This window comes from Dipodomys merriami, unplaced genomic scaffold (genome assembly GCF_024711535.1).
Source record: "Dipodomys merriami isolate MVZ:Mamm:240054 unplaced genomic scaffold, mDipMer1.0.p SCAF_172, whole genome shotgun sequence".
NCBI lineage: Eukaryota > Metazoa > Chordata > Mammalia > Rodentia > Heteromyidae > Dipodomys > Dipodomys merriami.
The window spans coordinates 760,266-787,852 of NW_027203071.1; the positions used below are offsets into that span (position 1 = coordinate 760,266).

Consider the following 27,587-nt stretch of genomic DNA (forward strand, 5'->3'; position numbering starts at 1 on the left):
GAATGCATAAGGTTTTTTAAAGAAGCATCTGATATACTAAATTAACATAAAGACTTTTAATGTTAAGGGAAGAAACCAAGCCAGGTGCTGGTGGCTCACGCCTGTAGCTTCTCAGGAGGCTAAGATCTGAAGATTATACTTTGAAGCCATCTGGGGTATGAAAGTCTGTGAGACTCATCTCTAAATAACCATCAGAAAACTAGGAGTGGAACTGTGGTTCAAAGTGGTAGAGTGCTAGCCTTGAGCAAAAGAGCTCAGGGACAGTACTCAGGCCCTGAGTTCAAGCCCCATAACTGAAAGAAGAAGAAAGAGGAGGAGGAGAAGGAGGAGGAAAATAGAACCTATGACCCTTTTGACTCTTCAAATCCGTCATTCAATGAGAAATATCAGTGATTGGTTACTGAGTACACATGATGTCAACCTAGAATAATAATTTCTCATTAAAGAGCAAAAGTAGAAACAAAAATCTCTTGGGACAGACTCCATCTGTTCCGGTTCCCAGGGGGATCATAAAATCAGCTGAGAATTGAGCAAAAGTTGAAAACTCAATTTTCAAAAGCCTTGGTGAGGTTTCTACACTAGATATTATTATTTGTTTGGTTACAATTAACATGCGATGACTGTTTTAACACAGACATACAACTGGCTTCAAAAGAAAACTTTAGTTAACCCATCTCAAGTATCAGCTCCCTGTGGAACTGATCCTTTGTGATGTTCATAAGTCCCTGGGTTTTGCAAAAATTCTGGAAGGAATTAGAACCCAATTCATTTTACTGCAAAAAATGTTATTCCTTGGAATATTTAGTCCTCTATAAGGTTCTGTGGAAATTCTCCCATTAACATTTCTTTTTAATGTTTAAAAATGTTAATAGGGTAGGGGATAGTGCAACAAGGAAAAATAAATTATTTCTTTAAAATAACTAGAAAAAAAATAACTGTAGAAAATTATTATTGGTTTAGAGAAACATGTATTAGAAAATTCAGAATCACAATAAATAGCCTAAAAAATTTAAGAAAAGTGAGGGAAAGGGTGGTTTGGGAGGAGTGGCTGGGAAGGTGGCTCAGTGGTAGAGTGCATGCCTTGCATGCATGAGGCCCTGGGTTCCATTCCTCAGCACCACATAAGCAAAAAGAAAAAAAGCCGGAAGTGGCGCTGTGGCTCAAGTGGTAGAGTTGCTAGCCTTGAGCTGAAGAGCTGAGGGACAGTGCCTAGGCCCAGAATTCAGGCCCCACAACCGGACCAAAAAAAATTAAATAAATAAAAAAAGATCTACTATATTCATGAACTGCTTTCTTGAATGGCAACTCTTTTGTGCAACTACCTAAAGAAAATAAAAATATTAAAATTCAAAATCAGTGATAATGTTTTTTTGTCTAGTCCTGGAGCTTGAACTCAGGGCCTGGGCATTGTCCCTGAGCATTTTTGCTCAAGTCTACTGCTTATCACTTGTGCTACAGTTCTACTTCTGGCTTTTCTAGTGCTTAATTGGAGATAAAAGTCTCACAGACTTTCTTGGCCAGCTGACTTCAAACTGAGATCCTCAGATCTCAGCCTTCACTTGAGCTACAGCACCACTTCCAGCTTTTTCTGTGTATGTGGTACTGAGGAATTGAACCCAGGGCTTCATGCATGCTAAGCAAGCACTGTACCATTCAGCCACCTTCCCAGCCCTATTTCTTTTTTAAAAATATATAATTTTATTGTTACTATTTAGGAGTTATACTGAGGAGTTAAAATACCATAAATCAGGTAATGAGTACAATTCTTCTTGGACAATACCATTCCTTCCTTCATTTTCCCTGTCATCAAGTTGCATAGTTCACTTTTTTGCAAACTACATAGTTAATTTTAGTATATATTGGATATCAGGACTTTATCCTTCCCTCCATTTCTGTGCCCTCCTTTTGCCCCCTAAAGAACCCACAAAAAACCTGAAAACAAAAACAAACAACAACAACAACAACAACAACCGATGTTTCCATTTTCTAAAATGTGTTTTGATAAATAGTAGTTTAGATGTTCCGAGGAGTTATGTCTTTGGGTTCCTCCCTAAGACTATCCTCCTTCAGTCTATATGTGAATGCTTACAGTCCTGAATAAGTTATCATGTCTAACTGTATTTTAGATCTAGTTTCCACATGTGACAGCAAACATGTGCCATTTGTCTCTCAGAGCTTGGCTTACCTAACTTAACATGATTTGTTCTAAGTCTACCTATTTTCCTACAAATGACATATATTATTCTTTCTAATGAATGAGTAAAATTCTATTGTATATATGTACCACATTTTTTTAATCCACTCATCTACTGAAGGGCATCTAGGCTGTTTCTACAACTTGGCTATTGTGAATAGTACAGTAATGATCATGAATATGCAAGTGTATTTACTGACTGATATTTCTTAATAAAAGAAGGACACATGACTATCTAATAGCTCTCCAAGGTGTATCTTCAGGCTGTGTATCTTCCTCCTTCCTGTTCCTCCCCATTCTGCTCTCCCTCCTCATTTTCCTCTTCCCCTTCCTCTCTCTCTCTCTCTTTCTCTTCCCCTCTCCCTCCCTCTCTCCCTCCCTCTCTTCTTTCCTCCCTCCCTCCCTCCCTCCCTCCCTCCCTTCCTTCCTTCCTTCCTTCCTTCCTTCCTTCCTTCCTTCCTTCCTTCCTTCTTTCCTTCCTTCCTTCTTTCCTTCCTTTTTTTTCTTTCAACAGCGTCTCACTATACATTGCAGGCTGATCTTGAACTCATTTGTAGTCAGGCTAAATACTCCAAACTCCTTATTTTTCTCATATAACAAGCCAGAGGTCTGTGAAATGATACTGAGAACTCCTTAATTATATCCCCTTTCCTTTAAAGAACATTACCATATTCCAGAAGCTGCTGCTCTTGAGCCGATATCTAAGTCGATTCAGCAGCACCCAGCCCTCATCTTCCCATTGAAGGGTGCATCTGCTTGAAGAAGCATTGAGAAAGTTGATTCTCATGTTCCATGGAGGGAGAGGCTTCACTAGTAACCAAGAGAAACAAAGTACAAGTCAGACTTTATAGTCAGTAATCACTTCATATATTGACATGAACTATAATAAAAAAAGAGTTGGTTTTACCATATAGCCTTTAATCCAATTTTATGTTTATGGAATAGTGCATGTGTTGACTTCACTTATGCCAGTAATTTAATGAAAACCAATGTGCCAATCTCAAGATCCAGTGGCCAAAAAGGCAGAGGTGGCTAGTGGTGATTGTCTCAGGAGGAAAAGAAATGTTGGTAGGAAAATTCATAGCAATTGGAATAGAAGAATAGAACAGGGGGCTGGGGTAGTGGAAAGGTGGGCGAGAGACAAGTGTTTGTGAAGAGATACAAGGCAGGGTGGGGAGAAGAGTAAAGGAAGGAGTTCAGCGAATGCCTAGGGTCAGATGCTTGGATAGCAGTATGTATGCAGGGGGGAACCACAGGAAGGGAGAAGGGAGACACCCAGGGGGAAATGGAACCTTCAGGCGGCCCAGAAGCCTAGGTTCATTCGGTTTGACCAGAATTTGGGTTGTCTGAAAATGGCTTCTGGTTCAATTGGGCCAATTACACTTGCTGAGACTAGCTTCCAGGCTGATGAAAGGGGTGGGCATTTTTAGAGCAAGATGTTTTTGTACTTTGATACATTCTATACATACTGAACTATGAAATAACCATTGGGAAAAGAGGATCCCTTTATCAAGGGGTCTTTTTTTTTTCTTTTTGTTTGGTGATACTGAGGTTTGAACTCAGGTTTTCATGGTAGCTAGTTAGGTGAACTACTGTTTGAACCCCATTTCCAGGCCTTTTAGCTGTGTGTGTGTGTGTGTGTGTGTGTGTGTGTGTGTGTGTGTGTGTGTATGTGTGTGTGTGTGTGTGTGTGTGTGTGTGTGTGTGTGTGTATGTGTGTGTGTGTGTGTGTGTGTGTGTGTGTGTGTGCGCGCGCGCGCGCCAATGGCCAATTCTGGGTCTTGAATTCAGGGGCCTGGATGCTGACCATGAGCCTTTTCTTTTTGCTTAAGGATAGCATTCTACTGCTTGAGCCTTGAATAGAGCTGTGGCTCTATTCCTGGCTTTTTACTGGCTAATTGGAGTTGTATAGTCTTTCCTGCCAGAGCTAGGTCTGATCTGAGATCTCAGCCTCCTAAGTAGCTAGGATTACAGGCATGAGCCACTGGCACCCAGCTCTATCTCTGGTTATTTTCGAGACAGTATCTCACCTTTTCCCTGGTTAGTCTGGACTACAATCCTCCAATTTGCGCTCCCTATATTGTATGGAATGGTAAGTACACACTACCCTGTTCAAATGTTTTTTGTTGAGATAGGGTCTCGTCGTTAACTTTTTGCCTGGGCTGGCCTGGAACTATACTCCCTGCAATCGCAGTCTCCCTCATAGATGGGGTGATAGGTGCCCAACACCACACTCAACTACTGGTTGATAAGGAATTTGATGAACTTTTTGCCCTGGCCTTGAACAGTGATTCTCTTTATTTCTATCTTTGAATCAATCAGAATTACAGACATGAGCCACTGTGCCCAGCCTACATTGAGTTCCTTGAATGCCTCTTTCCAGTGAATGGTACCTTAAGTGACTGATGCATTCATGAGGTTTGAAGCTAGGCATCTTATTTCTCCAATAGAGCTCATTTTGTAAAGTCATCTCCTCATGGCTCCCATCACAGTAACTTCTATCTCTGTCTTGTGCCTATGGGCTACTTGCCATCAACCTTTATCCCTCTTATAACTGCACATAGAAGGTATGAATGATTTTAGCTGGGTGTTGGTGGCTCACATCTGTACTTCTAGCTACTCAGGAGGCTGAGACCTGAGGATCGTTATTCAAAGACAGGTGAGGCAGAAAATCCATGAGACTCTTATCTCCAATTAACCAACAAAAAGCTGGAAGTAGAACTATGGTTCAAGTAGAACAACACCAGCCTTAACCAGAATAGCCAAGCAACAGCACAAGACTGTAAGTTCAAGCCCCAATAGCAGTGAGTACAGACACACACACACACACACACACACACACACACACACACACACACACACACACACACAAGAAGTTATGAATGGTTTTAAAATTAATATTATATGTCAATGAATGACACTGACAAAAGGTGAAGTAAAATGTACCTATGTCTGAGAATGTAAATGTAGACAGAAGTGAAGAAGTGTTTCCAAGACTATTGGTAGCAGTGACCTTGGCTGTGAACGTGGATTCAGAATACTCAGAGGTTAGGTTGATTCCAAGGTCCAGCCACTCAGGGCAATCCTTCCTGCATTGCTTCTGACAAGTTAAATTTTTTGGCCCATTAAACCTACAAACAAAGCATAATTGCATTTAGAAAAATATTTTAAGAGCTACTTTCTCTTTTTAGTACAAAAGAATAAAATGCTCAAACATTTAAAACTTGAGAATTTTTCCCTCCCTCCTTCCCTCCCTCCCTTCCTTCCTTCCTTTCATTGTTCCAAGACTGGGACTCTATCTATCTGATGCTTTGCTCGTTGGCTGGTTCTCTACTAACTGAGCCATGCCAACACCCACTAAAACTTCAGAGCTTTTAAAGCTTAGTCTTACTATGAGATACACCATGGGAATGTTTGCATTGTATTCTTATAAACAAACCTGCATTTCATCCATTCTTCTTCTTATTTTTTGTTATAACAAATTTATTTCTTTTTTAATGCTCATATAAATAAGTAAATGTGCCTACACTGAATTCTCAAAATCCAGGCTGTCATTTTGGCATCCCAGGGCAGTTTCAACATTTATCAAAGACTCTGTGACCACCGCATCATCTACTGCACAGAAATGTCAGCTCCTGGTACTTCAGGGGCCAGAACAGTGGTCATTCAAGCGCTCTTCCCCAAGTCCTGCACACTCAGCCAACAGTGCCCATCAGCGCGATCTGTAATGGGCTTGTGGAATCTGTTCTTAAGAACAGAATCTCCCCACAATCTCTCTTCCTGTCGACTCTTCCATAAGCCAATTCTGTCTTAAAAGCAATCTCTCCAAGCTAGTGAAAAATGACTACAAGAAAGAGTTATGAGGGGCTGGGAAGGTAGTTCAGTGGTAGAGTGCTTGCCTTGCATGCCTGAGGCCCTGGGTTTGATTCCTCAGCACCAGATAAGCAGAAAAAGCCGGAAGTGGTGCTGTGGCTCAAGCAGTAGAGTGCTAGCCTTGAGCTGACGAGCTGAGGGACAGTGCTCAGGCCCAGAGTTCAGGCCCCACAACCAAAAACAACAACAAAAACAAAAAAAAAAAAAGAGTTATGACTGCAAGACTACAACTAGAGCAGGGAAGAATATCCTGTATTTGGGCCTGGGTGACTTAAAGAGATCTCACGACCAGACGTTAGGTCTCCCAGGTTGGATGATCAAATGAGATTGCATTGATGAACTCTAAAATGGTTTTTTCTCAAGAATATAATTGTCTAGAGTATCCAGTTCCGCTTGCCCCTGGTAGAGATGACTGTGAGGTAAGCTAAAGGTCATGTGCGTGCAGTCTCCTACTCACTGTAATGTATACAGATACGTGTCTCTCCCTCGGCTCCATGTGCAGGCCACAGTCCCACGTTCTCCCGTCTGTTCACAAGACAAGTTTTGAGGCTGCTCTGGAACTACTGTCAAAAGAAATAGTAAGACTTTGCATTTTGAAATATGTGGGAGAGATTGCAGTCTGAATTGTTATTATTCACCAACAAATTTACAATACCTCCTCCCCAATCCTCCCCAATCCAGACAATGGATTCCATCAGGTTCAAATTTCCCCTAAAGGTATATATTTCTTATAAGAAGAATAATACTAGGGGCAAATAGCAATCAATCAATTGCTATCAAGCCCTATATAAAATGGCAAGCAAGCACCTAGTACCAGCTTCATGTGCTCTTTCTGAGGATGTCCCTAAAAGGCTAACTAACCAGGCCTAGTGATGTCTTAGCCATTTAGTCTGTGAAAGTACTCTATGATGTTTGTATGGCAATGAAATCAACTAGTGACACAGGTCTCAGAACCAGCCTCAATGTTCCTGGACACATTAGTCATATTTGACCAAACTCTCTTTTAGGCTCCCCTCCTCACGCTTGGCTTTCTGAAAAGTCCTTCTCCCTTTTGAAGTGTTAGCATGTCCAGGCACTTTCCTAGAGAAACCAAGAAAAGACCATAAGTATGGTCACCATTTTAACCTCCACTATAAGTGATATCCAGGGGTCAGGGGTGAGCATGGATGGAATGATGACTTTCTATGTATGAAGTGAGAGAGGGGAGATGTGTTTAGCTGTATGCAATCAGCCTGAGCTGCAAGATACTCTTCCTTAGCTTTAAATCAACTTCCAAAAGTCAAAGGGGGCACTATGATGTGACTGCAGACATCCAATTCCTTCCTAGCACTGCGGTTCAAGGGCAGCAGTTACATAAATGAAAAAGAGAGGGAAGAGAGAAGAGTGAGCAAATAGGAGGGAAAAAGGAGAGGAAGGACAAGAAAGAGGAGAAAGTGAAGAGAAAGAGGAAAGACAGAAGAGAAGAGAGAAAGCAGATGATGGGGGAAGAGAGGAATGAGAGGGGAGAGAGAAAGGGAGAAGCCAAAGAGAGGAAAAAGAGAAGGGGGGGGGGAATAAGACCTTCATTCTATTGACCTTCGGACATCCCACACTGAGGCTTTCACGCTGGGATCAAACTAACACCTCACGTGGTGAGAGAAGGAAGAATTCTGCTTAACACACAACAAGCACCACCACTCCTGTAGGAATTTGGAAAAGCCATTCACCTCCAACTGAGATCACTACTCCGCACACCGGCCAGATCTCTGCCCTGTGGGCAGAGACCAGCTTGCAGACAAACAAGGTTTTCCCCAGGGGGAGATGAGTGACTCGGGCACTGATGAAACTCCCCCAACCAGAAGCGATTTGTATGCCTTCCCGTTCCAGGATTAACTTGTTAGCACTGGCATTGTTCTTCAGAGAGCAGGAGATATTGACAGCTGATCCAAGGGAAATCACGTGGGAAGGCTTCGCTATGACATTGCCCTTGGGGCACACGTCTGCAGGTGGAGGAAGGAAATACAGTCTCACTCTCAATTTTCAGATGTGACAGGAAGGCTCCCTTGAGAATCTTTTTTTTTGTCAAGATGGTTGAGTAACTTGAGGATTGCTTGGTTCAGCTACCAGAATGATGAATTTTTTTTACATTATTTAAGTCAAGTTAAGAAAATAGTGAAAATTATTTTAAAATAAAAATGAAGTCTCACCCTTAATCTTACATGTTCGATCTTCTTTCATTTGAATGGGTTCTAAAACCAAAGCTAAACTCTCAATCTTCTTTTTTTTTAAGCCAGCTTTTTTTTTTTTTTGATATATGGTTTTTTTTTGGTATGAACTTGAGACCTCCCATTTGCATATTACACTTGAGCCATACCTCTACCTTAGCTTTTTGCTGTTATGACTATGGAGTCTTGTAGGCTTTTCTGTGCAGGCTGGCTTTGAATCTCAGTCCTCTGTATTGCATAGTCTCTGGAGCAGTCTTGTGATACAATGGACTTTTATGTGCAACATGCATTCATTATGCCTGAGTTGCCCAGCCACTTTCTTAAGAACAATTGATATAACTGGACTCAATTGTTAAAATAAATGAAATAAAATGCATATTACTTATACAACTAGAGCCCTATATTTAGATGAAAAAAGACTATAAAAGACCACTTGGGATATTTACCATGAATGCATCTGTGACTGAGAGTTTGAGGGAGAAATCCTTGTGCAGACCAGCTTATAGAACTACCTTACCTATGTTTGCTTGAATCAACAGCCACGTGGTTATAAAAACAAGTGCCAATGTGTATCCCCCAACAGTAAGGGCCATTAACAGTCAACTCTGGTATACAACTGGTTTTCCTGGTAAAGAAAACAAATTCACTCATTTGAAATACATCCAGAAAATACCAGAACCCAAATTATCCATAATAGTTTAAAGCAGCACTTTCTGTTTCTCCATGTTAAGTTTTTTTTTAAGGAAAAAATGCCCTTTATATTAGTAAACTGAAACATCTCAGCCACTTTGCAACCCCCATTTTAGTGAAGCTTCTTAGAATCAACACAGGGTTGGAAGACAGGTGCAGTGGCACTCATGTGTAATGACAGGCAGGAAGATTGAAAGTTCAAGGGCAGCCTGGACTAGAAATGGAAACAGACGGACAGATATATGAATAAATGAAACAACAACAAATTCAGAAGGCCTGGAGAGAAGCTGGTGGGTCATGTACATGTCTCCATCCATTACTGAAAAGTTCAAAATCAAGATGCTATATGATTCAGTGTCTGATGAAGACTTGTTTTCTCATTCTTAGTGTTCTCCAGCTGGGTCCTCAAAGGAGTAAGGCAGCCCAAGCACTAATCTATTCAAATGGGTTTTGCCCTATGATCTAATCAGCTCCCAAAGGCCTAATCTTCTAATTCCATAGAAATTCAGCATTCTCTTGCCCCCCATAGAGCTCTATAAAGGTCCCTTTGATTCCTTCTTTAGCCTGATCATCATTCTTGGAAGATCCAAGTAGTGAAAGCATCTTGTCTCTAGTCTCTGCTAGCTGTTCTTCTGTCTTCTGTTGATGCAACTCTATGAGGACCACAGCACACTCAAGATATATAGGTTTTGCTTTAGTTCTTAGGAATCTCATCATGTGCCATGATAGTGCCATGGCCCTATCATCTATAAGCTAAAGCCTCTTAAGATGCATGTTTACAACTCAAGTATGCCTCTGAGCTCTGGTTCCCTATCTATCTGTCACCTTAGCTTTATCACCTCTTGGGTTTCTAACAGTCTTCTCAATATTAACAAAGTCAAGTCAAATTCTTGGCCTCTCTCTCCAAGCCAGTTCTCCCAGCTTTTCTATCGCCATGAATGACATTCATGTTTTGATGTTGCTACAATCCCAGTAGTCACCACTGATTCCACCCTCTTCTTCATCCCCCACAACTAAACCATCACCTGTCCTGTCATTTTCCCTCCAACACACACCGGAAATCAATCCATTTCTCTCCACTCTACTGTACCAACCAGTGACATCTCTCCTTAGATTACGAGAGCCCTCTAACATGTCCCATCCTTGACCTTTGGAAATCATTTTTACAGTACCAACTAACTTTTAGAAACCCACTCCACATGACCACAGTGTAAAACTTTCCTGTGGGTTCTCACTGCTGTTAGAATGCAATCTGAAGTCCTTATCACACAGGGTCTCTTAGTTATGGCATGACCTCCCTCCCTCTGCATCTTGTTCAAACAACTCTGTCTCTCTTACACTGGCCTTCAGGCATTTTGGGAAGGCTGTTAGCTGCCTGTGCCCTCCTATATCCTCTGACTGACTTATGTCAGATCATATCAGAGAGCCTCTCCCTGGTTCTTGCTGACCAATGTGATCTTCCTTATTATTTTCTATTTACCACCTTATTTACTGTCTTCATGGCACAAGCTGTAACTACCTGGTTTCTTAGTTACTTGTTATTTATCTTCTATATTAGAACACATACCATGATAAGAAGAATATTAACTATTCCTCATTGCATTTAACACCAGGTAAAAGTTAGTGTCAATATATGTCTTAAAAGAGAGCAAGGGGGGAGATGAAGGAATAAGAGCTACAGAAATCTCCCAATGAATATCCAAATGGCAGGTAGAATGGACCACTGAAGCGTTCATCTCGAATCCCCAGGACCTTGTGACTATATTACCTGAAGCAGCAACATGGATATGTGATTAAAACTAATGACCTAGAGATTATCTTGGATTGCTCACATTGACCCAATCTTATCATATGAATCCACGAAAGAACAAAAGGAAGATAGAAGACTTGGTCAGAGAGACATGATGTAAGAAGGACTCAACCTATCACTGCTGAGTTTGAAATGAAGGCAGGGGCTATGAGCCAAGGAATGCAGTAGCCTCCAAAAGCTAGGGGTGGACTTCAGTTTACAGCCAACATGAAATACAATTTCTGTAAGTCTTGGTTTAAACGGAGAAACACATATTTAACTCAAACTTCGCTGTTCCCCCTACTCTCCCTATCTAACCCAAACATCCAAGGTCAAGGCATATAATAATGGCCTCTGGAAATTAATTCTGCCACTATCTGCTGACACTTCATTGTGTAACGACCCCAAGGAAACAGTGTCTCTGAACCTCCTATGTCTATCATGCTCTGTGTCTCGTATTCGTGTGGGTCTCCTTGCATTTCTAGGATTCTTAGACTGATGGCATCTTTTTAAGTCAGATGATTAAATCAAGCCACGTTGGTAATTAAGCCACTGCTATGTTTCAGGAAATACAAGACAGATAGGATTTTAGCTCATGTGGAAACAACATTCTGGAGTGCAGAAACAGACAACAAAGGAGATGGTAACACATCCTTTCAGATAGTCACTGCAGAACAGAAAAGAGGCAACAGAGCTTGGAGAAGAGAGGGAGGGAATGCTTCCTGGAGGAGCTGGAGCTGAGCCCGATGGGGGCTCAAGCTGAGCCTTCCTGAGAGGGGGCATTGAGTGCAAAGCTGCAGGCCTCTGCCCACAGAGACAAGACCAGGGCAGCTTCACAGCTATGGAGAACTGGAGAAGGCAGTAGACAAATCCCTTCCAAAAACAGGTCCATAGCGGAAGTGGCTCCTGCCTTCTCCCTCAGGCCAGCCAGAAACCACCGCAGAGATCCAGGGACAGTGCCGCTGATATGCTCCTCAGCAGGGCCTCTCTGGGAGCCTTACTTACATGTTCAAGTCAGACCAAAACCTCCTCCCAGTATCCTGGTAGCATCCTGGCATTGTCCTTTCTTAGCACCTGCTTGTCTTGGCCATTGCTCTCCCTCTATATATAGTACTTAACCTAAACATCACATGCCAAGATAAAAATAGGTATTTTTATTTCATGTCACACGTTGATCCAAACATAAACATTAATTTTCTCTAAATACCAAGTGAAAACAAGTCCATTTATGAGAAACCCAGAACCCCCAGACCTTCAAGTAAATGAGGTATCTTCCAATAAAATGAAACCGCCTAAACACTGTAAATATCCTTCATATAATCAGTCAAGAGGGTCTGTAGTAAAACTACAACTCTGTCATGAATCAGAATCAAAGAGTATGCTATGTCACTGAGTCATCACCCACTCTGTGACAATTTCCAGACAGTGTCAAGGTCTCAGGGGAAGGGGGAGGGGTGGGAGCCAGGCATGAAAGACCAAGTGGCAGAAAGGCAGAGCTGGGGGAGGCAGGGGGTGGAGGGGGTGGGGGGGAGGGTGCTGCAAACTTCTCCTCAGCCAGTCTCTGTCCCTATAGCTCTAGAGAGAAGCACAAGATAGACAGATGCTCAAAATTGACTGATGGGGCTTGGAAACACAGCTGGTTTTTTTTTCTCCTCTGTTTATGATCTTGTGTAGGTGGTTCGCTGCTCTTCTACATTAGCTGACTTCTGTTTGAGGAAAAGGATGGTCTTGTAAAAGGGAGAAGACTAGAAATGTTCAGTGCTATTGTAGGCTGCGACCTGTACTTCATTCAACAGCTAGACAGAGTTGTTATGAAAAAAATGAACACATTGTGGACCCACGCAAACACCAACCACAAAATCAGCTATGTATAGACACTATGTCCTGTGTTTCCTGAATCTTCCTTTGAATCGCTTTTGTAAAATATTTAAGATTTTCAGTGTACGGAAACTTTTTTTCATAATTGTGTGTGTGTGTGTGTGTGTGTGTATATGTGTGCATGCCCATGGGAATACTGGGGCTTGAACTCAAGGTCTTGTGCTCTGTTTGCTTGTTTTTGTTTTTGTTTTTGTTTTCACTCAAGGATGGTGCTATAGCACATGAACCATAACTCCTCTTCTAGTTTTTTGCTGATTAACTGGAAATAAAAGTCTCTTGGTTTTTGTCTGTTTGGGATGGCTTTGGACCTTAATCCATAGATCTCAGCTTCCTGAGTAGCTGGGATTACAAACATAAGCATTAGGTACCCAGCCATGTAGTGGAATTGTGTGTTATATTATAGCAGATAAAACATTGCATGTTAGACAATAAGGAAAAAAACTTCAAAGGTTACCTGGTAACGATTATGCTTCTGTTGTTCACTTTGCCTCCCCACAGCTGACATGTCTGTCTGGGATACCAAAGGACTAACAAACAATGGTTCTGAATGTGCAACCAGGCTGGCTGGCTTACAAATGCTTCATAACAGCAGACTCGGGGACATAGGGTGCGCGACTTTCCCTTCTATCACAAAGTTCTCTGAGACATGTTTTACTGGTGGTAGGCCAGTACACAGGCAGTGTTCTGGAGGTCGTTGTTGCCACCTTCCCGTTTTATAAATGGACAGAGCAGAAACTTGGTTTTCTGATTTCTAATCCAACAACTTTCCTAGCATGTGAGACCAATTCTAATCATAGCAAGAACAGCAGCATCATACTAAAGATATTGTGAGCTACTTAAAGATAATTTAAAAAATGATGACCTTAGAAAAGATAATGTGAAATTTAACATCATCTATAAAGCTGAAGATATGAAGATATATATATATATATATAATCCATAATATATATATATATATATATATATATATATATGTCCATGGCTTAAAGGAGAAGGGGAAGATCTATCCACTACCTCTACTTTTCCCTTTCTATCCAATAGTTGAACATCACAGACATGGGCTACATGACCAAACATCTCACCAACATAACAATAAGAAGGAAAGGAAGAAAAGAGAAACAAGGCATGGATGGAGATGGAAACAGCGTATGTGCAAACATGATAACATTTGCTGCCTGGTCTCTTTCCTGTCTCTGATTGAAAAAATTATAAAAATCCAGCCTCTGTCTCCTCTGTTTACCTCCTCCTAGAATTAGAGGGAAAAGGAAGCTGGAGGATGGAAAGGGCAAGGCACCCATTGCTGGGGAGACTGGGGTACCACCTGCTTTTTTCCCTCTACCTGGGAGGATAGTGAATTGGAAAAGCCATGGAGTCCAGGGCTAGGAGACTTGGGTACCAACTCTGCTTCTTCTATTGCTCCTGTGTCATCATGGAGACTAATTCATATTTCAAAGCCACTTTTCTTTCCTTTAAAAAAGGCAAGCAAGAGCCAGGAGCGGTGGCTTACATCCATAATCCCAGTGATTCAGGAGGCTGATATCTGAGGATTGTGGTTTGAAGCCAGCCCGGGCAGAAAAGTTCATTAGACTTTTATCTCCAATTAGCCACTAGAAAAAAAAAAAAGCCAGAGGTGGAGCTGCAGCTCAAGTGGTAGAGTGTTAGCCTTGAACAAAATAGCTCAGAGACAATATCCAGGCCCCGAATGCAAGTCCCAGGACTGGCACACACACATTCACACACATACACAAGTTAAGCAAACTCAGGGGCTGGGAATGTGGCCTAGTGATAAAGTGTTTGCCTAGCATGCATGAAACCCTGGGTTCAATTCCTCAGTACCATACAAACAGAAAAAGCTGGAAGTGGCGCTGTGGCTCAAGTGGTAGAATGGCTAGCCTTGAGCAAATGAAGCTCAGAGACAGTGCTCAGGCCCTGAGTTCCAGCCCTAGGACTGGCAAAAACAAAAACAAAAACAAACAAACAAGTTAAGCAAACTGGCTGTGGTAGCACATTCCTGTAGTCTCAATGTTCAAGAAATTGAGAGGAAAAGGATCTGGAGCTCAGGAGTCCAAGATCAGGCTGTACAGCACTGTGAGACCCTCATCTCAACAAAATAGATGCAAAAACAAGCACTCTCTCTCTCTCTCTCTCTCTCTCTCTCTCTCTCTCTCTCTCTCTCTCTCAGACATACACAAATGCAGAGAGAGAAAACAAAGGAAACAGAAGCAAAAGAAAAGGCAATTAAAAAATTAATGCCTTTTGCTGTTGTCTTCCTTAGTTTATTGGCAAGCTCTCTCCTTTGACATGCTCAGTCTCTAAAGTCTCCATTTGTGAAAAGTGGTTCCGTTGAGAAGAAGAGAAGAAAAGCTGTCTTCCAATCTGGAAAAGCCTGGCATGCTATCTTTGAATACTGGAAAATCCTGGCAAGTTCAAGTTACCTTGTAACACCAACCCCTGTCTTTTCCTAAAGTGCTATGAAGCACTTAAAATAAGTCAGCATGTTACAAAATCACATTATTTTGAGGGTTTTCCAAGAATCTCACGATTATCTTAAATCTCATTATTTCTAGGGAAAGAGGTTAAGAAAAAAAAAACAACTAAGGCTAATGACCACATCACGTTTCTTATATAAATTAATAATTCAATGGAAGTTTTTGTAGTAAACACCCCTCATTGCTACCTGATATTTACACAATGCCTTCATTTTCCTGGCCCACTGCACAAAGTAGATTTTAAGCCATAATTCTAAATGTTAATAGTCTTTTCTGGCATTTTATCACAGTACAGAACATACCATTTTGCTATGAATAGTTGGTCTGTTATGTAAAACATCTCTGGCCTACAGGGGAGAAATCTGCACAGTGATTAGAAAATCTAGGAGGAGAACCACAAATAGATCACAGCTGTTTTCCATGTTTCCCTTCTTCACTAGTAACAAGTGAACAAACACACTTTTTCTCTCCTCTTCCTTTTTGGCAGTACTAAGGTTTGAATTCTAGGCCTCCTTCTTGTTAGGCAAATACTGTATTACTGGAGTCACACCTTGAGCCTCTTTTTGCCTTAGTAGTAGGAGTAGTAGTAGTAATAGTTGTTGTTATTATTATTAGATAGCATCCCCTCTTTTCCCCTAAGCTGGCCTTCAAACCATAATCCTCTGATCTGCACCTACTGAGTAGCTGGGATTATAAAAGTGAGCCACTGGACCTGCCTAAATGCCTTTTCAATTCTTCCTATATATTTAAATGCTGTGCAAAGTGGCTTAGACTCATTCACTCAGCAAACTCTGGTGCTGCCATGCTGATGCTACCAAGTGACCAAGTCAAAGATGAACAATCACATCACCTCAGTGCAAGCTCTCAAAAGAGCCCCTCTGAGCTCTGACAATTCTAGCTTTGTGGCCAGTGACCCTGAGCCTGTGTTTCTTCATTTGTAAAATGGGAATAAAATTGTAGCCATTTCACAGGTTACTGTGGGTGTTATATGAGATTCTCCTAGCTTAGCACCCTGTCCATAGCAAAAGCTCAGGAAATAACACCTGCTTTATGATGATGATAAGACAAAACACAGTTATCACTTACCTTTCAAGGACATTGTTAGAATTAGGTTAGCAGCCTTTCTCTTGACTGACCTTTTTTTTTTTTTTTTTTGCCTGTTCATCTGTATTTTGTGAATTCTTATTTTCCCAAGCAATTTTAACTTCTAAGAATAGAAACTGGGTCTTGTATTTTTTCAATATATTATAATGCCCAGCAAATGCATTGAAAATAATAGGTATTTGATGTGTATTTGTATGTGAAAAAAACCCCACCAACAACAAACACTGTAACTACTAGCAAAGAGTATTAGAAATTTCCCAGATCAAAGGAAATTATTTAAGAGATATCCTGGCTTTCTTTTCTAGGAATTCTATTTATTTGTAGATAGTAGAACAGTACTTTGACTACAATTATAAAAATGACAAATACTGTTAGCACAAAACAGGTGAACTAATATAAAAATAAGTCCAATACTGAGAGATGATTTGCAACACTTACTGTTCTACGAAGATTCTTCTTCCTTAAAAATCCTACCTGTGCAAGTCTGGTGCTGGTGGCTCACCAGCTACTCAGGAGACTGAGATACAGAGTAAACTCTATCTCCAACTAAATAGCAAGCTGCCTAGAGGTGTGGTCAAGTGGTAGAGCCCAAGCTACGTAAGCCCAAGAAATCCCCAGCAAAGGAGGGGCGGGGGAAGCTATGCTTTAGAACATTTTTTTCACATTAAAATTTATTCTAAGAATAAATAATGAGATTCGGGGCTGGAAATTTACCATCCTATCTAACCAGGATGATGTTCAAGAACCATGACACATGCTCAAGGGCCTATAGCAAACTCTTCCAGGGCCCACTGTACCCAAGAGTTTAGAACTGAATATTTCACACTGAAATGGGGAAGAAAGTGTCAGCTCTTAGCCACAAAGGTCCTCTCAGTTACATGCTGTACAGGAAACTAGCATTGTACCACTCTTTACTGATGGAGAGTAAAAATCTAAAGTGTATTGGCTTCTGTGAAGCTGGATATAATATTAAAAGCTAGCAATGCAAGCCAAAGGAACATAGACTTTGGAGCCACAAACCTGTAATTTTCTGTGTGTGTGTACAACTTTCCATATGTGTAAAATGGAAATACTGATAACACCTTCATTGTGTTTATAAAGAATTTTATAGGATAACACTAAAAACCCAAGGGTCAAGTATGTGGTAGGTGTTCCACAAGGAGTTTCATTCATATGGACAGCACACAGCACATTGTAACAATTACCAGACTAGAAAGAAAGAAAGAAAGAATAAAAGAAGGAAAGAAAAAAGGACAAAAGAAGAAAGAAAGAAAGAAAACTGACTCATTTTGCCCTATTCTTTAAGGGGCTTGAACTCAGGCCTTGTGCTTTCTTTTATTTAGCTTTTCCTCTCAAAGCTGGTGCTCTACCACTTGACACACAGCTCCACTTCTGGCTTTTAGCTGATAACCTGGAGATAAGAGTCACAGACTTTTCTTCCTGGAGTTGGCTTTGATTCTCAGATCTTAGCCTCCTGAGTAACTAGGATTACAGATGTGAACCAGTGGCTTGCCTTCATTTTTGTCTCTTCTCTTCCTTTCCCTTCCCTTCCCTTTCCTTTTCCTTTTCTCTTCTTTTCCTATTCTCTTCCCTTCCCGTTCCTTTTCTTTTTCTTTTCCTCTTCTCTTCTCTTTTCTGTCCCTCCTCTTCTTTCCTTCCTTTTTCTTCCTTTTTTCCTTCCTTTTTCTTCCTTCCTTCCTTCCTTTTTCTCTCTTTCTTCCTTTCTTCCTTTGTTCTTCCTCTTTCTTTCCTTTCTTCTTTCCTTCCTTCTCCTTCTTTCCCAAGGAAAATCTTTACGTTTGAGAGTTACTATTTGCAAAACCTGAATAGAAGTGCACCGACACAGGCGCCCTTGCAAAGCGCAAGGTAAGAAGAACCTCACATTTCACATCTGATGGTCGTGACCCCACAGGCCCCTGCTGATAACTGGCCAGGCCACAGAAAGTCTGGCAGGGCAGTACACCCTCATCCAAGACAGAAGGAAGATCTCCCACGGGCCTTAACGCACCGCAGATCCGTGGGCCTGGGCCAGGGTCTGGACCCCGAGGGGGGCCCTCTGCTCCGTCCCAGGAACAAGCTCAGCTCCGCGTCCCCGTGAACTCCAGGGAGGCTCCGCGTGAGCGCCGTCCTCTCCCTCCAGCCTAGCTCCAATCCATCAGGAACTCGGTGAGGAGAAACCCCCAGCGCAGCTCCAGGGCTCAGCTGGTGCTCGGATCCCCAGCTCCCGCCGCCCACAGGAGCCGCCGATCAACTCACCGCTCATGGCCAGCCCATGAGCCCTGGTTCTCCGGCCCGCGGGGACCGCACCGGGGGCCCCGATGATCCTCTGGGCCACACGTGCGTGTGCTCCCCGCTCACCCGTGCTCGCCGCCCAGCCCGGAGTGAGCACACCGGGCCAGGGCGAATCCCAGCGTCCGGTCGTGTCCCTGCCCCTGACCATGGCGGTGACCGCAGCCGTCAAAGGGAAAGAACCGACTACCCCAGCAGCAGCGGGACTCAGCTGGGCCGGTGCCTGCGGTGGCCCGTCCGCTCCCCACCGCCAGCCGCCCGGCCGGGGGTCTGCCACCCGGGATCCGGGCGTGTGTCACCGTGCGCCAGGCAGTCCCCTCTCTCCCCAGGCCACCTTGATCTTCGGAGAGCAGAGTCCGCCTCCTGAGACGGAGCGCCAGACAGACTCACCAAGATATCTGAGACACCCAGATAGAGGCAGGATAAAGTCATCGTCTCGGCTCCCTCTGCTACGCACAAGCGGCACTTTTGTCGTTGCAAACCTCGGGGGAATTTGTCCCCGAGTCTGAGCTTCCTCTGCGCCCTGGACCGTAGTAGCAGTGAGGGAGCACTCACCGAGCCGCGCAGGAACTGGTAGAACCTTCCTTCAATGTGCCGTCTAAGAAGCGAGAAAGAAAGAAACCTCTAATGAGGGACTTCAGTGCGGTTCTGAGAGAAAGGGCATCCAGTGAGAAATCAAAAGGACCTCCACAGAAACTATGATACGCTGCTGCTTCATCAACGGGATCATTTCCGTTTCCATTTATTCATTTCAAGGTTCTTCTTTTCAATGAACTTTTTTTAAATTGTGAAAATACCGTACAGAGGGGTTTCAATTACATGGGCAAGGTAATGAGGACATTTCTTACCAAGCATTGTTGTCTCTTCCTTTGTTTCCCCTTCCCGTCCCTTCCCATTTCCCCCCCTCCCCCCTTCTCTCCACCCCCCACCCCCAGCCAAAGTTGTAAAGTTCGTTTTTCCACATAACGACTTGTACATCTCATTGTTGCAATGGGTCCACCTGTATCCCTATTTAAATGACTTGTTTTTTCCCTTCCCCTCCACAAATTACACCAATATCAAATACAGTGAAAGCAGGGGTTATACCGTGGGGGAGGGACATACAAAGCAACAAAGAAATCATATATGTGAGAAACAATCTCAAGAAAGAAAAAACATTTGAGACCTTATCTTGGGGTACATTTCGCCTAACATCAACTTATCTGACCTTTTCTGCTTGTCTCAGACATATACTAGTTATTGCAAATAAGGGAAACCATGAGACCTATGTTTCTTTGGGCTTGGCTTACTTCACTTAATATAATTTTTTCCAAGGTTCTTTTTAGACTATTACAGACATGTGTTTATGATCTATCATTCTTTTGCTTTCAAAAAAAGTGAAAAGGAAATTTAAACAAAATAATTAAAAAAAATTTTAGATATTAACAGAGTAGGATACTCCTGATAGCTTTCATGTTTCACTCAGTGTCATCACAAGTGACCTGTTAATAAAGCAGCATTAAAAAAATACTACCCTACTCCCCGCCCCAAGTATTCTTCAGGCCCTGGAGGAGAAAGAGTGTGGGTTGGCTGAGGGTGTTTAGGTACAGGGTGGCATGCGCAAGAAGAGAACTCTGTTACCATACTGCCCAGACAGTACCGTGAGATCTCTCCGATAATACTCAATGTACATGTGTAAAGATGAAACGTAATAAATTGAGGGCATGGGTATGATTGAGAGAGATGGGGGAGAATGATGAAAGGGGTGACACTGATCAAGATGCATCGCTCTTAAACTGACATGTTGAATTGAAACCCTTTTGTACAACTACTGAAAGATAATTAAAATATAAATTGAACAAAGACCTCTCCCAAATTTGGTGATGTTCAATAGGAAAAATGGACAGCAAGCCGGGTGCCCATGGCTCACGCCTGTAATCCTAGCTACTCAGGAGGCTGAGGTCAGAGGATCATGGTTCAAAGCCAGCCCAGGTAGGAAAGTCCGTGAGACTCTTATCTCCAATAAACCATCAGAAAAACCAGAAGTGGCGCTGTAGCTCAAGTGGTAGAGTGCTAGCCTTGAGCTGAAGAGCTGAGGGACAGCGCTAAGGGCCAGAGTTCAAGCCCCATGACCTACAAAAAAAAAAAAAAAAGAAAAGAAAAGAAAAAAGAAAAATGGAAATCAATGATTTGTAAGTATGTATTATAATTTATGTGCCTTAGTAACTTATTTATGTGAATACTTTGTTACAAATGAATCTTTTTAAAATTTTATTTTATTGTAAAAATGCTATATAGAGTGGTTACACTTACAAGAATAAGGTGATGAGCACATTTCTTGTTGAACATTGTTACTCTCTCCTTTGTTTTTCTTATTCTATACCTTCCCTCCCCCACCTCCCTTATTCCTTCCCCCCACCAGAAGTTGTAAAGTTCATTTCCCACATAGTGTCTTGTGAGTATCATTGTTGCAATGGATCATCCTGTGTCCTTGTTTCAGCATTGTTATTCCCCTTCCCCTCCCCAAATTAGATAAATATATATACAAGATGCAGGATACCAAAATCAAATACAGTAACAACAGGGCATTTATACCATAGGGGGAAGAACATACAAAAGAAACAAAAAAAAATCACATAGTCCATTAAAAACAACAATAAAGAAAAGCCTCTTGTGTCCATATCTTGGGGTTCATTTCATTTAGCATCATCTTATATGGTCATATGCACATAACTTTTGAGCTTTTCTACTCATCTGATAAGATTATCCCCTAGCTGTATACTAATTATTGCAAATAAGAGAAACCATGGGACTATATTTCTTTGGGTTTGGCTTACTTCACTTATTATTATTTTTTCCAAGTCTTTCCATTTCCTAAAAAATGTATATATACACCACATTTTCTTGATCCATTCATCTACTGAGGCGCATCTGGGTTGGTTCCATATCTTAGCTATGGTGAATAATGCTATGATTAACATAGTTGTGCTGGTAGATTTAGCTTGTGATCAACAAATAAATCTTTTTAAAATTGTAGCATTATAATACTGCTTTATCACAAAATGGTACCTGATTGTAAAAATCATTTGTAACAATTAGGTATCATCTTGTGACAGTTTCCTTTCTTTTCTTTTTTTTTTTTTATTATTGAAGTTGCATTGCTTTTTTTTTTTTTTTTTTTTTTTTTTTTTTTTGCCAGTCCTGGGGCTTGAACTCAGAACTCAGGGCTTGGGTGCTGTCCCTGAGCTTCTTTTGTTCAAGGATAGCACTCTATCACTTGAGCCACAGTGCCACTTCAGGCTTTTTCAGTTTATGTGGTACTGAGGAATCAAACCAGGGCTTCATGCATGCTAGGCAAGCACTCTACCACTAAACCACCTTCCCAGCCTATGACAAAGTTTTCTTGTTAAGAAAGTTATTTAATATGAGTTTATTAGAAATATTTTTATAAAAATAAATATCCAAACTTTCTGAACTTCTCAGTACTTGTATGTAGTTCTTTCTCAGTAATATGTTACTCAATACTCAAGGTTTTTCTAAATGAAACATTAAAAAACCCAAACCCACACGTAATTTTGTTCCTTCAAACCAATGTTAACCCCAAGTGAAAACATAATGAGAAGAGAATATTTTAAAGCAAATATTTCAAGATCTTGCCATCAGGTTATGGGATGTGTGTGTGTGTGTGTGTGTGTGTGTGTGTGTGTGTGTGTGTGTGTGTGTGTGTGTGTGTGTGTGTGTGTGTTGTGTGTGTGTGTGTGCAGGCCTGGGGTTTGAACTTAGGGCCTGAACATTGTTTCCGAGCCTCTTTGTGCTCAAAGCTAGTGCTCTACCATTTGAGCCTCAGTGCCATTTCTGGCTTTTCTGAGTAGTTTACTGGTGATAGGAGTCTCATGGGGTTGGGAATATGACTTAGTAGTAGAGTGCTTGCCTAGGATGTATGAATCTTTGATTCCTCAGTACCACATAAATAGAAAAAGCCGAAAGTGGCACTTATGGCTCAAGTGGTGGAGTGCTAACCTTGCGCAAAAAAGGCTCAGGGATAGTGCCCAGGCCCTGAGTTCAAGCCCTATGACCAACAAAAAAAGAAAAAAAAAATAGTCTCATGGACTTTGCTGTCCAGGCTGGCTTCAAATCACGATCCTCAGATTTCAGCCTCCTGAGTACCTAGGTATGAGTCTGTATAATTTTAATGGTAAAAATTAAATAAATTTGTCAGCTACACAAACATGTTTTTTTTAAAATAATGGAACCTATTTACTTACTATCTTTCAGTCTCTTAAATTTTTTTTGCCAGATTCTATTTAATAGAAATAAACCACATTTTATTAAATAATCAAAGCAAAGGGAAAGAAATACAAAAAACTGTGCAAGTTAATTGAAAGAATACATAGGTGACTACCAATTACAATAGTTACAATAACTAGAGTTAAGTGAAGTACAATTTATTGTAACAAATGTTCTTAAACAGCACTCAATGTTTTAAGTAACAATTGAGCGACTCTTGTTAACTTATTGACTTTGGGTTGGATGGACAGCAGTGTAACTAACATGCATTGATTTGTTTTAAGAATTCTCACTGTAATACAGATCACCAGTGGCTCAAACCTGTAATCTTAGCTACTCAGGAGGCTGAGATCTGAGGATCACAGTTCAAAGTCAGATTGGGCAGGAAAGTCTCTGAGACTCTTATCTCCAATTAACCACCAGGAAACCAAAAGTGAAGCTGTGGCTCAAAGTGGTAGAGTGCTTACCTTGAGCTGAAGAGCTTAGGAATAGTGCCCAGGCCCAGAGTTCAAGCCCCATGACCAACAACAACAAAAAAATTCTCACAGTGGAGGAAAGTCTCATAGACCTCTCAAAATCCAGCTGTCTAATTGAGCACTTCAATAAACTTTAAGCCTATTTGTTTGCAAAATATGAATATCCAGAAGCTCCTGATTAGTTTGAAAAGACAACTAATTGATATCAAGGATAAGGTAATGGCAGTACATATTAATACCAAAATTCTATAATTTATGGATTAGATTAAAAAAATACTTTGTAGTGGGGAGAAAGCCTTTCATTTTGTTTACATCTTTATTGACATATAAAGGAAAAAAATGGAACATATTTTGGGGATGTGGTTTTTAAAATCTTTTATATGTTTATTTTTTTCTGAAGGACTAATTTAATATGTTGAGATACCACTGTTCTATACCACCACTAACTCAGCATCTTATAACATTGTTAAGTCAAGGTCATTTTCAAAAGCTTCTCTGAGGGACAAGGATTTGAGTATAATTGTGAAACAAACATAACAAATTATGAAAACACAATATGATACAGGTAATGTGGATAGTTCGCTTTAGTCATCTTCTCAGTATGCAAGCAAACTACAGGATGAACTATTTTGTGTAGTTCTAAAAGTATCAACATGTTCTAAGTCCAACAGTGTATCATTCAACTCAGGGATCATGTGAAAATTTACACTAATGATTATTGGCAACAATGGTTCTCTCATTCTGCAGATTCCTTGGTATACAAGGAATGACACATGATTCCATCTCATTAGTTTTGGTCAACTAAAGTTAGAGATTTTGACTCTTCCAAATAAATGTTCCATTTAGTTAAAAAGTAGTTGAGCTATTCATAATTTTTCTTTTCTTTTCTTTTCTTTTTTTTTTTTTGTGTCCGGTCTTGAGGCTTGAGCTCTTCAGCTCAAGGCTAGAGCTCTACCACTTGAGCCACAGCACCACTTCCAGCTTTTTCTTTTTGCTTATGTGATGCTGAGGAAGCAAATCCAGGGCCCAGGCATTCAAGGCAAGCACTCTACCACTGAGCCACCTTCCCAGCTCTACATGATTTTTCTTAGCAAGTCAATAGTCTTTCAGCTGTAGAGACCTTGATACTATCTACCATCCATTTTATTTTCCCTCTTCTTCTTACTTTTATTATCTAGGGAGTTTCAGTAGCAGAGACATGACTATCATTACCATGGGTGTCAAGGATTGCCTGTGTAGTTAGAGGAAAACCTTGCTTCTGTGCTTCCTGAAGGGTAAGCCCTAGACAATGGTAAAGAGCTGGAGAAGCAAGAGCCTAACACAAAAAGTCAGCCTCTGATTTTGCAGGTGATAAAGAATCTTATGTCTCTGGGTGTGATGCAGCCTTCTTTCTGCACAGACAAATATACTTGCAAATCAACAGCTCAATTAAGCGAATAACCACAGTGACAGTAACAAAGCCTTTTCTAGGAAATGTGAGTTCAGTTTCCATTTCTATGTGTTTCTATCCCTTTAAATGTCTATTTTCGTTCATTGTTGACACTAACCATCTTGAAAAGACTTCATCACACTGTTCTATGAGTAACTGAGATGTACTCTGTTTAAAATGTCACTTAGGGTAAATAGTAAGAGGTGTTTGCCAACACAGAGATTAGGGGCATTAGAGGAATACTGCTACTAATTAAGCTCTGTAAGAAGATTTTAACATACATTTAATCTTGTATTGATAATGAGGAGACTCAGAACTAAGACTGACAGTTCATCTTTGCTGTCTCATTTTGAGCAAGTATTCCTTTTTACAGTTTTCACTGACAGGAGTCTCATTCATCATTCCAAAGTGTAAAACACACAGGATAGAAATCAATTTATCTCCTATATATATTCATAGTGTCATATGTTGAAGAGGTTTATACATAAAAGTGCAATGCAGGATCCTCAGATTCTTGTAAACCCCAAAGGTTCTCAAAATGCAAAGCTGTAACTTCTCCTCAACTGACATTCAGCAGGCACAGACACTGTGGGGGTGAACAAAACATGTGGGAACTCCATGTCTCAAAGAGAAAAGTCAGAGCCAGGTGCTGGTAGCTTGTGCCTGTAATCCTAGTTTCTCAGGAGGCTGAGATCTGAGTATTGCCATTTGAAGGCAGACCAGGCAGGAAAGTCTTTGAGACTCTTATATCCAATAAAGTACTCAGAAAAACCCAGAAATGGCACTGTGACTTAAGAGGTAGAGCACTAGTCTTCAACCAAAGAAGTTCAGAGACAGCTCAGAGGCTCTGAGATCAAGCCCGGGAAGGGAGGGGGGGTGGAAACAGAGAGAGAGAGAGACAGAGACAGAGACAGAGAGAAAGAGGGAAAGAGTGAGTGAGAGAGTGAGTGAGAGAGAGAGAGAGAGAGAGAGAGAGAGAGAGAGAGAGAGAGAGAGAGAGAGAGAGAGAAATCAGGTATTGTCAAGAAATCTGAGGTTTTCAGAGGCCTAGCTAAATGAAAATAAAGGCTAGAAAAGTAAACAGACAGTGAGACAAATTTAAAACACACAGTCCTGTAATATATAAACTTGATTCACAAACTGGCACTGCTATTCTTGGCTGTTCTTAAGTGTAGACATAAGAGTTACAGGATTCATAGATGCTACCACATGATGCTGGTTACTTGACTCTCAGCAGCAAAACTTTGGCACATTCTTATGAAAAGGAGAGAGACTCATATAAAAGGGAAATTTCTTACAAATATTCCTGTGTAAAACCACATATGTTTCTTGTGTGTGGGTTTGGGTTGTTTGCTTTTGCTGAGTATTGAAGGTAGGGCTTTGCGTTTGCTAGGCAAGTGCTTGGGTACTGAGCTACATACATCTTGTATTTGAGGTTTTTTTTTTTTAAATCAAACTTTTCTTTTGGGGGGGGGTCGGTTGTGGGGCTTGAACTCTGGGCCTGGGAGCTGTCCCTCAGCTCTTCAGCTCAAGGCGAGCACTCTACCACTTGAGCCACAGCGCCACTTCTGGCTTTCTGATGGTTTATTAGAGATAACTCACAGACTTTCCTGTTCTGGCTGGCTTTCAACCATGATCCTTAGATCTCAGCCTCCTGAGAAGCTAGGATTATAGGCGTGAACCATTGGTGCCAGCTTAATCAAACATTTTTGAGAGTGTAAGCCTAAGGATCATTCTGGAATGTGACATTAACCTTCTTCTTTATATTCCAATCTTCCATTCTCTAAACATTCCTTTGTATGGGTACATGGAAAGCACTTTAATTTCCCAATTGAGATGATTGTCCCATCTTGAATTCAGCTCAGAGACAAGCTTTCCTAGTCAGGGCTTAATGGGACATGGCAATGTGTCAACTAAAAAACCCTCATAACTTGCCACTCAATCCTTCATTCACTCAGCATGTTGTAGCTTGTGCTTTGAAAAAGAGAAAAATGTAAGACCACGGAAGTCACTACCCCAAAGCATACCAACTGCAGGGTGTGTGTTAGCTTGTGGGGTTTTGTTGTTGTTGAGAAGCTGAGGATCCAACCCAACACATCATGAGTCTGCCACTGAGCCACACTCACAGCCACATAGTACAGTGTTTGAGTGGCCCCCAGGCACTGTGCTCAATTAGGTGTCCTCTACACATCACACCCTACATGGCATTGAATTTTAATAAGTTCTTCTCCCTATCTCATATCTTCCTCATATAATTGTTTTATGAGAATCTTTATGTCTTTATGCCTTTATAGATATTTTAAACCACAGTATTTTTTTGCTGGGCACTGGTGGCTCATGCCTATAATCCTAGCTACTCAGGAGGCTGAGATCTGAGGATTACAGTTCAAAGCTAGGCTGAGCAGGAAAGACCATGAAACTATTATCTCTAAATAACAAGAGAAAAACTGGAGGTAGAGCTGTGGCTCAAGTGGTAGAGCATCAGTCTTGAGTAAAAAAGCTTAAGGGACAGCACCCAGGCTCTGAGTTCAAGCCCCTGGACTACCACAAAAAACCCATATTTTTCGGAATCTAAATGAAAAGGAAAACATAAGTATTCTATACACAAACAGCCATTCTATCTACACATACATAAGCTTCATTTGGTAACTTATGTATGAGATCCATTCATTTCCTTCAACAATCACAGTGTTTCATACTATCATATAATTTGAAGGTTTTCTAGCTGACATTTGTTTTTGAGGGGAAAACAGAGTTAATTTGTTCTCCTGAATTTTTCTCTCTCTTTCTTTTCCTTTTGATGCCTTAAATATCTCCATATCACTGTTTTTCAACTATCCCACATCCCCTGGTGTGACTTCTTTGCTGTTTATTCTGCTTGGTATTTGTCAAGCTCCTTGGAGATG

At 41.2% G+C, this 27,587-nt stretch overlaps 1 protein-coding gene across 3 annotated transcripts in view; it reads right to left on the reverse strand.

The window, feature by feature from the left end:
• Positions 1-18,920, reverse strand: part of Il12rb2 (interleukin 12 receptor subunit beta 2) — a 65,790-nt gene extending 46,870 nt beyond the window's left edge. The window contains exons 1-6 of one of the 3 annotated variants that reach the window (XM_070025767.1): positions 18,901-18,920; positions 8,789-8,896; positions 7,774-8,046; positions 6,525-6,630; positions 5,141-5,325; positions 2,862-3,004 (exon numbers count right to left, since the gene is read on the reverse strand). In XM_070025767.1, coding sequence (XP_069881868.1) covers positions 2,862-3,004; positions 5,141-5,325; positions 6,525-6,630; positions 7,774-8,046; positions 8,789-8,864 — 783 coding nt within the window. In that variant the 5' untranslated portion in view covers positions 8,865-8,896; positions 18,901-18,920. Of the gene's footprint in view, positions 1-2,861; positions 3,005-5,140; positions 5,326-6,524; positions 6,631-7,773; positions 8,047-8,788; positions 8,897-16,659; positions 16,697-18,900 lie in introns of those variants that run through there. The other 2 variants (XM_070025769.1, XM_070025768.1) reach the window with 2 other exon arrangements.
• Positions 18,921-27,587: the final 8,667 nt, after the last annotated feature.